The sequence below is a fragment of the Sinocyclocheilus anshuiensis genome, unplaced genomic scaffold (genome assembly GCF_001515605.1).
Source record: "Sinocyclocheilus anshuiensis isolate Anshui unplaced genomic scaffold, SAMN03320099.WGS_v1.1 scaffold419, whole genome shotgun sequence".
In the NCBI taxonomy this organism is placed as follows: domain Eukaryota; kingdom Metazoa; phylum Chordata; class Actinopteri; order Cypriniformes; family Cyprinidae; genus Sinocyclocheilus; species Sinocyclocheilus anshuiensis.
In genome coordinates, this window is record NW_015548228.1 from 908,753 (window position 1) to 919,688 (window position 10,936).

The 10,936-nt window shown below is 38.7% G+C and overlaps 1 protein-coding gene across 3 annotated transcripts in view; it reads left to right on the plus strand.

The window, feature by feature from the left end:
• LOC107654513 (pleckstrin homology domain-containing family H member 3-like) overlaps window positions 1-10,936 on the plus strand; it is a 57,932-nt gene that overhangs the window by 10,049 nt on the left and 36,947 nt on the right. For all 3 annotated transcript variants that reach the window (XM_016441608.1, XM_016441609.1, XM_016441607.1), the window contains exon 2: window positions 7,054-7,109. In XM_016441608.1, coding sequence (XP_016297094.1) covers window positions 7,054-7,109 — 56 coding nt within the window. The remainder of the gene's footprint in view (window positions 1-7,053; window positions 7,110-10,936) is intronic.

Here is a 10,936-nt window from a genome sequence, read left to right on the forward strand (position 1 = left end):
TTCACGCTTCGGGCACACCCCCTAACTCCACCCCCTCGCCCCCGCCGATGTCATCGTCCATTGCGATGTTTCACTGTAGACATCGTCCGATGCCAATTTTGTAGACATCGGCCAACCCTACAGGGATCTATCAAAGTCTGACCATGTTTGTGGAAGTGAATCATGGCACGAACAAAGGAGATCTCCGAGGACCTCAGAAAAAGAGTTGGTGTTGCTCATCAGGCTTGAAAAGGTTACAAAACCATCTCTAAAGAGTTTAGACTCCACCAATCCACGGTCAGACAGATTGTGTACAAATGTAGGAAATTCAAGACCACTGTTACCCTCCCCAGGAGTGGTCCACCAACAAAAAACACTCTAAAAGCAAGACGTGTAAAAGTAACAAAGCCTTTCTCACATTGGCTAATGTTAATGTTTATGAGCCCATCATCAGGAGAACACTGAACAACCATGGTGTCCGAGATCTCCGAGGACCTCAGAAAAAGAGTTGGTGTTGCTCATCAGGCTTGAAAAGGTTACAAAACCATCTCTAAAGAGTTTAGACTCCACCAATCCACGGTCAGACAGATTGTGTACAAATGTAGGAAATTCAAGACCACTGTTACCCTCCCCAGGAGTGGTCCACCAACAAAAATCACTCTAAAAGCAAGACGTGTATTTGGCCGTGTGGTCGCAAATGACCTTAGGGTAACCTCTAAGCAACTAAAGGCCTTTCTCACATTGGCTGATGTTAATGTTCACGAGTCCACCATCAGGAGAACACTGAATAACCATGGTGTGCATGGCAGAGTTGCAAGGAGAAAGCCACTCCAAAAAGAAAATCGCTGTCCATCTGCAGCTTGCTAAAGATCAAGTGAACAAGCCAGAGGGGTATTGGAGAAATGTTTTATGGACAGATGAGACCAAAATAGAACATTTTGTTTTAAATGAGAAGCATTATGTTTGGAGAAAAGAACATACCTCATTCCAGCATAAGAAACTTATCCCATCTGAAAAATGGTGGTAGTATCATGGTTTGGGCCTGTTTTGCTGAATCAGGGCCAGGACGACTTGCAATCATTGATGGAAAAATAAATATTTAGAGTTAAAAATAAATAAAGTTATACCAGCAAATTCTAAAGGAAAACATCAAGACATCTGTCCGAGAACTGTCTGTCTCAAGAGAAAGCGGGTCATGGAGTAAGATAACGACCCCCAGCACACAAGTCGTTTTACCAAAGAATGGTTAAAGAACAAAGTTAATGTTTTGGAATGGCCAAGTCAAAGTCCAGACCTCAATCCAACTGAAATGTTGTGGAAAGACCTGAAACAAGCAGTTCATAGGAGGAAACCCACCAACATCACAGAGTTGAAGTGATTCTGTACTGAGGAATGGGCTAAAATTCCTACAAGCCGTTGTGCAGGTCTGATCAGCAGTTACAAGAAATGTTACCTGCAGTTACTGCTGTAAAATGGGCTCACACCAGATACTGAAAGCAAAGATTCACATACTTTTGCAACGTACAGATATGTAATAATGGATCATTTTTCTCAATAAATAAATGAAAAAGAAAATATTTTGTCTAATTTGTTTGATTGGGTTCTCTTTGCCTACTTTTAGGACTTTTCACTAGGTGTGAAAATCTGATGATGTTTTTCGGTCATATTTATGCAGAAATATAGACAATTCTAAAGGGTTCACAAACTTTCAAGCAGCACTGTATGTATTTAAGAAATATATATATTTTTATATTTATGTATAATAAATCATGTACATGTGTGTGTGTGTGTGTGTGTTTATATATACATATAAATATAGGCTACACAGTACACACATATATTATGTAAATAAACGTTTATTTTGGATGCGATTAATCATGATTAATTGATTTGACAGCACTGATGCCCTGAAACTTTGATACATTGTTTTCAGGATTCATTGATGAATATAAAGTTAAAAAGTAATCATAACATTATGAATGTCTTTACTGTCTCTTTTCATCAATTTCATGCATTCTTGGTGAATGGAAGTAATATTTTTGTTCCAAAAAATCGTATGACTGATTTGTTCAACTTTCAGCCTTGTAAGCATGTAATAATAAAACAGATCACACAAATTAAAGTAGATTGCAGAAATATAAAAACAAATCTGTTGCTTTACCACACTCAGTATTTAGGTAATTCAAAGTCACTGTAATAAACATATAGGCTTATGTAAACATGTGGGTTGCACTTTTTAAACACTGTCTGTTAACTTTGGACAGACTTTAAATAAATAAATAAGAATATATATATTACCTTATTATATATATTATCTTAAGGTCGAATTCTTCAGTAATGAAATGCACCGTAACACTGTTACTCCGCGTGTAGTGTGCCAGGGTTGCCAGGTTTTTACAGCAAAACCCTCTCAATTGCTACTCAAAACTAGGTGTTTCGAGGGGGGTCCACTGGTAAAAATTCCAGGGGGTAAAATACATGTTTTTTTGGAGGGGTTCCCCTGGTAAGATTCGCACTCCAGGGGCTAAATATAACGCTTTTGGAGGCAAACCGCGGACTTGGCAGCACTGTAGCGTGCCAACTTGATGCTTCCTCTGAAGACTGCTTAGATGTGTTCGACTTGAAGCAGTGCTGCTTAGACGGTGTGTGTCATCAAAGTACTGCGAGAGCTATACGAGAGTGGATGTCTCCTTATGCTTTCTCTCACCGTACTTTGATGTCATACACCGATCATTCTTCAAGTCAAACACACCTCTTTACTCTCGCGTGTCACATGACAGTGTAATCGCTGCCTCTGCGGTTGAAAAATCGCATTTTTTCATATCGCGATATTATCGCAAATGCAATTAATCGTTCAGCCCTAATCGATACCTAGAAACTACACATTTTTATGAGTATTATGGTGACTCTTTTAAAACAAAGAAAAGATATGGCCTAAAATAAGAAATAATTACTAATGTAAACAAAAAAAAAATGTCTTCACACTCAAATGAAATGTTTGTTGTTTCTTTGAAAGAGTTTGTGTAAGAAAAGAATCGTTTTTGTGCCTCATGACCCTCAGGAGCCCACAGCCCGGCACGGAACGATCCTCCGAGGCCGTGCCAGAGCCCTGAAACACGATGCCACAGAGCGGCACAGACTTAGTCGCACACACATAGAGGTGCGTGTCTGTGAAAGAGGTCAAGGTGAGGGGGGCTAGAGTTACGGCTGATGTGGGGGAGTCCGACTGAGTCAGTTTACAGCCGGGATCGATTCTGATAAACCTCACAGAGTCACTGGACCTAAGGGCAGAATCAGAGCCAATGCATACCAGTCATTAACGAGAACCCGCAGGCGAACTGAGCGTGGCACCGCAGCCTGGACCTGCCAGTGGGTGGGCGGTTGACAGGAGTCAGATGGTCATCTCAGTGGGTAGAAATACATGGTTGTGTAAATGAGCCTCTTTGTAATTTTCCTGGAAATCAACTTTAACTAGAATCCACTCATAAACAGTATTTATTGCAAATTGCGGCATGCTCGCTGCCTGTATGGTGAAACACTGCTTTTATTGACTACAGGACCATTCACAAGAAAATTGCTGGCAAAACGGTAGGAGCCAACTAATCTTTCAGGACACTTTTGTAAGTTTTTTTTAGCCATCACCTCCCAGAAGGTATTTGAGGCTTCACTTTGTGTGTGTTTTAGTTTAATAGTGTTGACAGAAGCAACACAGTTCAAGCAGGAAATGTTTCCCTCTATGTCTGACGTTGGTTTTTCTTCGTCCCTTCCTCATGTATGTCATTTAAGGGATAGTTCACCCAAAAATTAAAATTCTGTCATTACCCTCATGTCGTTCCAGTCCTGTATGACTGACTTTCTTTTGTGGAACTCAAACATATTTTGAAAATCTTTTTTTGTCTATACAGTGAAAGTGAATGGAGAATGAAAAGTCATACAGGTTTGACATGAGAATGACTGAATTTTTATTGTAATATTCAGGCTCAAGTACATGCATGTCAGGTAGAACAGAGAGGAAACTAAAGCTGACATTAGATCTGTTCGCAGGGAAGGACAGTGGATTTACTGTCCAGTGGGTGTGAAGGGTCTGAGTGCTGGCTGCGGGACAGAGTTTGTCCAGAGGGGCTGGGTGGGGCAGAACTGGGTTGGTATTGCATGTAGACGGATTGAGCACAAAAGTGCTCCATGTCTTTGTCAGTTCTAAGAACAGCCCTTATTTCGAATTTTATGATCTGCATGCAGCAGTCAAGTGCCCGGGACTGCTAAGTGTTTGTGTGTTTGAATTCACTGCCAAGTACTACAGAAGAGGTGCTGTTACTAAGTGCACTTGTTCATAGAAGTATGTTTGTTGGTTTATGACCTAGTAACTAAGTGTTAGCCAAATTGCAAAATTCAAATGCAAAAATGGTTTATAAAGAAACTAAATAATGTTAAATTTTTGGTAATGTAGTGTTGAAAAATGGTAAAGTTCCAGTGAAACGGAAGTAGCGACATATCTTTTATTCTGCATTGTGACATGCATTGACCTTTCACAAAAACTGCCCTCCTGTCGGCGCCGATAGCCTTGCTGTTGTGCTACAGGCGTCCCGAGTTCGAATCCTGACTCAAAGGACCTTTCCCAATCCTGCCCCCTATCTCTCTCCCACTTCGCTTCCTGTCAGTTCTGATCTGTCCTATTCTAATTAATGCAAAAATGCCAAAAAATAGATCTTTAAAAAACTGCCCTCCTTAGTTACTGTTGCTGTGTCCGACAAGCCATGCCGCTGTCACACTACACATCATGTTCTCACGCAGTGAAAAATACATTGCGGAGCAAAGGGGAAACTGACAATATGCCGACAGTCAAGACAGAGCAGATTTCTTCTGGTATGAAACTTTCAGCTTTCAAATTTTGTCATTTTGTAAGAAATTCAAACAATAAATACCGTTATGTGGCTCTTTAATGTGTCGTGACAGATCACTGTTGCGCCTCAGTTCAAGCAGCACGTGAACCGATCGTCTTTTCATATTTACTTAAAGCATGAAATAAACATGTATGAACATCAGAACATATTTTACTTCAATTGCGGAAAGATGTCAGTACACACAATTATTCAAGTTTAAGTCCACCGAAGTTAATCTATTCTCTCCTGTCTGATTTGTTTGTCAGGCAAGATGGCGGATTCAGTGTTATGACTGGTCAGATCGCCTGTCAGTCAAGCTCTTTGTCAAGGGTCAATTAAGATTGTAGAAGTCCCACATAATGTACGTCATCAGAGACATACATTAGTCTGCTGTTGCACCGGAAGATCCAGAAAAATTAAACAGAGACTAAATATTATGGTATGTGTTTGTTTTTAGCGTGATTCTGTGCAGTTTCTAGGGTGTTCTGGCTGTTTTTAGCACATTCCTGTGCAGTTGCTTGGGTGTTCTGGGTTGTCATTAGTGCATTGCTAAATGGTTGCTAGGTTGTTGTGAGTTTCTAGGTTGTTCTGCTGTGTGATTGCTAGGGTGTTATGTTATGTCTGTGTTTTAGCACTGTGCAGTAAAGTGAAAATTACTGAAATTACTGAAATTGTAAGTCCACATATGAAATAGCACCCTTCTTTCTGATAAGCTGTGTGGTTTAAGATATCAAATAGTGGAGGCCTAGTTTAATACCTAAGGGTTTGTTCAAATACGTAACCCTAAGCGTGAGCAATAATGGTGATGCTTGGCTTGTCTAGCTTAATTTAAGAACAATAAAGGACAATGAGAAAATTCCAAATTCAGACTGCTAGGTGATTGTGTGATTGTGCATGTGGTAGTTTCAGAACATGACTCTGTATCATGTAGCAAATAGGAAGTGTGGTCAGTTTGGTACCGTTCCGGTTTACAGCTGCAGAACCCATGGGGTTTTCTTTAACCAAGGGAGACTTTTAGAATCCAGTAAATGTCCTTATGACTCACAGCATGGATTAGGTATTTGTACAGTTGTTTGACAATTACCATACAAATTACATGACTTAACTCATCATTAGTTGACAATTATGAACGATGAAACACCATACAGTTGGCTAACTGCCATTATGACCAATTGCTACATTTTCTTTTGGTTAGCCACGTTGAGCCACATCGAAGGCTTTCCAGGTTATTCCGGTTGACCTTTCCTGGACCCCTGCTGCAGTCCAGAGCTCTTTTCTCCTTCCGTCTTCCCCTCTTTAATATGAGCTCTGAGATGGGGAAGGGGAAGCCAGGCCTGAGGAATGCACTAAAGAATTCGGACATCCCTCGAACCGTAGCCCGCCATGCTGTCAATCATCTGCGCAGGCGTCAACGGCCAAAACATCTCAGACAGCTCGTTTTTGAGGCCACTGTTAGGACATTGTGCAACAGTGGAGTTGAATGTATGGTTACTTTGAAGGTTTTCACCCATATACTGGCATTAAATTTTTGGTATAATGCCAAGCCATAATTATTTATAATGACTCATAATTAAAAATTAAAGACCAGCTGTTTCATGACCAACCTATTTTTTTCCACCTGGAATGTTAACAGAATATGGCTTTTTGTTCATTTAATGTTTAAGGGAAACACATATGACACTAAAATTATGCAAAAATATGAACTAATGTACTGTATATAGAAAATGTAATACAAAACACCCTGATGTGCATTACTGATGGCACAAATGAAGAGACTAACTTGTGTCACTCACACTATATTATACAGTAATTCTTAGTTTTTACTTGCAAAAACCATACATTTGACAGCATTCTACAACAGTGTTATATACAGTGTGATGCTAAACCATTTACAGTTTTTCCACCATATATGGTAATGTAACTTACAGCTAACCAATTAACAGGCGTTTACTGTAGAAGCATTTTTTACAGTTGGTATCGACCACTGAAATTGTGGTATCATGGCAACCCGAAACTAAAGTACTAAATAGAACCATATGTGTGTTGAACATATCGAAACAAAGGAAGTGAAAGAGACTGAATGTTCTTCATGTACTGCACATCCTTCGAGAATATCTAGCAGAGTTTACTGGAAGGGAAGTGAGAGATCAATACCTGCCAGATGCCCATGTGTTCTGTCCTTTCTCTTTTACAGGGGCAACTAGAGGTCACTCTGTCTCAGCCCACTTGCACAGCCAACGGCACACCCTGGTGAGTTCAGCCATTAATTATGTTTAATAGGGTGTGTGTGTGTGTGTGTGTGTGTGTGTGTGTACCTGTCCTACATCTCCCTCACAACCTGGACAGATAGATTTGTCAGTGCATACAGTACATATCCTTACAAAAAAGTACTGTGTCGGTACAGGGATTGTATCAGATGGTAATACCATCTCATTTTGATATAAATAGCATACAGTTCTAGTTCTTATGCTCGCCAAGGCTACATATATTTGATCAAAAATGCAGTAAATCATTAATATTGTGAAATATTATTACATATATAATATAAAATATTAAATAAAGTATTTTATTATTTTAAATAAGTGTTTTCTGTTTAAACATATTTACAAATATAATATACTTCAGTTTTGAAAAATGCCTTTACTCCAGCCTTAAGTGTCACATGATTCTTCAGAAATCATTCTAATATGCTGATTAGTGCACAACAGACATTTCTTAGTATTGTAAATTTTGAAAACAGTTGTGCTGCTTCATATTCTTGTGGAAACCGTGTTACATGCTTTTTCAGGATTCTTTGATGAATAAAAAGTTGAAAAGAACAGCATTTTTTGAAATGTACAAACTTGTTATACAGCCACTTGTAAGATAATGGTATGTGAGCTAGCCTGACTACTGTATGTCAGCTTTGGGTGTGTCACAGCACAAAGAATCAAGCACACTCACAAAATGTTTTACCATTAATCATCAAAAACTCAGTGCAAATGAGCGATAATTTTATTATATTATCAAGATTGTGAATCCTTGAATCTAGAGGAAGTGTGTGTGTGTTATAGCAGGTTGAGATTTGCAGGAAACCTTCAGCCAGATGGTGACTCAGTCTTTTTTATCGCATGTAGAGGTCGCTCAGTCTCATCACGGATTAGACACACACGTGCTGTCATCCTCGGCTGCCTGGATGTGGAATGTCTGGGCAGTATTCTTGAGTAAACTGTATTATTTTTAGCAGAGGTCAGAAATACTCACTCCATCATACTGTCCTCAGTCACCATATCTGAAAGAAAGCATTGTCTTTGTATCTGTCGCTCTTGGTTTATTTCCTCCTGTCTTTTTTTTAAATCTCAAACAAAAGAGCATTTTGCTCATTTTTGGCTTTCTCCTGTTGCCAGCTGTTCTGCACTGTCAGTCCATTAATGGGTCAACCTGACAGGTCACAACTTGGTGCTAATGTGTTTCCCACGTTTTAACAGCTGAGCACTTGGACTTTCATGGTTAAAGTCTGTTGTTTTTGACTGAAATATTTTTTAACCTATTTTTTAAAGGGGTCATGAACTGAAAAACTAGGCCTGGGCGATTAAAACGGTATTGATATTTATCGACGGTACACCTTCTTCGATAACGATAGAAAAAATGTTCGATATATAGTGCACGATATAGGCACGTGCTATGAGTGATGCAGACAGCACACACAAACACGAACACATGCTGAATTGAGTGCTGTGCCTGCCTGTGATGAGGATATTGTGAATAAAAAAAAATGAATATAAGTCGAACTTAAAATAAACATTGGCATTTGAATGCAAAAATAGTACAATCGAATGTTAGGTGTGCGTCAGGGAGTGTCATCAGTGGCGCGCGAGATGGGGTGATGATAATGTAAATGACGTTGTGTTTTGATGTAAGTGACATTTTAATGTTTTGTTAGTCTAGCCCAGGAGACACGCCGCTGCTGCGTTATTCATTCAAAATATTAGAGAAATATAGTAGCTCAATGCGTAGAAAATGTTGATTAGGTTAAAACCGAAACCAAGCCATTCACACAGAACGCAAATTCAGTGCATTTTTAGACAGATAAATATAACTGCTGTACTCGTGTCCGACCATGCAAAGTTAAAACAGTTTACACTTTTAGAAAACACGTCACGAATTTGTGGAGGTTTATTCCTTTTCACTGCGTCTCATATGTTTTTAAAGGCAATCTGTGTGAATGGCGCTTCGGCTCTTTGTATTAAGCAAATACATGATGCTGTTCTGTACATAATTGTTTATGCAATTTACGAAATTATATTTGATTTATAAGAGATAATTTATACGTAATGCACGTTTTTTTATAGACCGTTATTTCTTGCGTTGACAATTTAATTATTTTGCTAATTGAATTGAATTTAATGCGTTGCATTATTTTGCTCATTGCGCCCTCCTGTGGCCTCGGGAAACAAGCCAAACGTTTCCTTAAAATCCACGTGAACCGGAAGTTGCTGCCGACTTTATTTCAGTGTAGTGATGTATTTCCTTCTGAAACGGAATATTGAATAGATGGCATGGTTTTATTTTGGCGCTCCTCCTCTCTGTCTCTCACTCATATCAAACTAACGGTTGGAGGGGTGTGTTTAAAAGGATATTCTGCCCAAGCCGTCAAACTGACATCATCAGAGAAGTACTGCCATTCCAGAGCGGAAGCAAATGTTCAGATTTTGATTAAAGATTACGAAGACAAACAATTTTTTTCAGCGGATTAACTTGCACGGATTAATTGTTAACATCAAGACTAGCAATGTGCGCTAGTAAAGTAAATAAAGTCAATTTTGATTTCATGCCGACTTTAAGACCTATTTAATTTGCATATAAAACATTAGAAATTATATATTTGTTTAATTTTTATTTTGTGTTTGACTGTTAAAACAACAAATATTTGTTGTTTGTCTCAATAAATCGGGTTAATTTAAAAATACAGTGGTTAAATGTAAAAATTTTTTCTATTGCTCTTTGTTTTAAAAAAGGTTATAAAAAATGTCAATAATTATCGATACTGAATGATATGAAACATTATATCGATGATTAATTTTTTAGCTATATCGCCCAGCCCTTTGAGAAAACAAAATTCCCTTGATCTTTTGACATATAAGAGGTCATTTTACTTACTATAAAACATCCTGTAAGTTTCAGAACTCAAATCTTTCTCTTTAGTCTAAAAACGGCTTATATTGAAGGCTGTCTGCCAAAACAATAGCTTGTGAAATGTACGACTCTATGATGTAATAATGTGGATAAGCACCGCCTCCGCAGAAGAAGATCAACGCCTCGACATCACTGCCTGTTTGGCCCCGCCCACCGGTTCATGCATGTGGTTTTTATGAGAGAGGCGAACGCGCAGGTCTACACAGAAACCAAACGATAAAGATGATCTGAAGACAACAAGATGCTGTGCAGTGCCAATTTGTGTAAAAACAGTCTTTGCATTGCCTTCCTTCTGATCCCAACGTTAGGAATTTTTAATAAATATCCAGACCGCGTCAGTAAGAACTCAAACAAGGCACAATTCGATGCGGGATTTTCAGAAAGATTAAAACTGAAAGACGATACAGTGCCGACTATATTGGATCTGACAGTAATGTCGCAACACACAAGTGTATGTAACTGTTTTCATTAGTGGTCACTATTGCTTTGTCTGTTATTACAGATCGTTTGATATGTACTGAGTATTGATGCGTTTTTAACCTAAATCACAGCAGCCCATCTGTGAAGGATGTAGGCTGTCAAACATACACAACTGTTGGCCAATCACAGCAGTGACGTTTACTTCGGAGTCTACAATCCGCCACACCTATTCAAACAGAGCATTCAGATGAGGGGGGTTAAAACAGGACAGAAAATAGATTGTTACTTCTAAATTATGATGTTTTTTTTAAGTGGACCTCAGAGGACAGTATAAAATAAAAAACAAAGTCAGTTCATGACCCCTTTAATAATGATTGTAAATCATTGTTTTGTAATTTTTACATTTTAATTTTCACATGAGTAAATTTAACCTTTTTTGGATGTTTGTGGCTTTGTGTGGTGAAATGTGACCGTGCATGTTG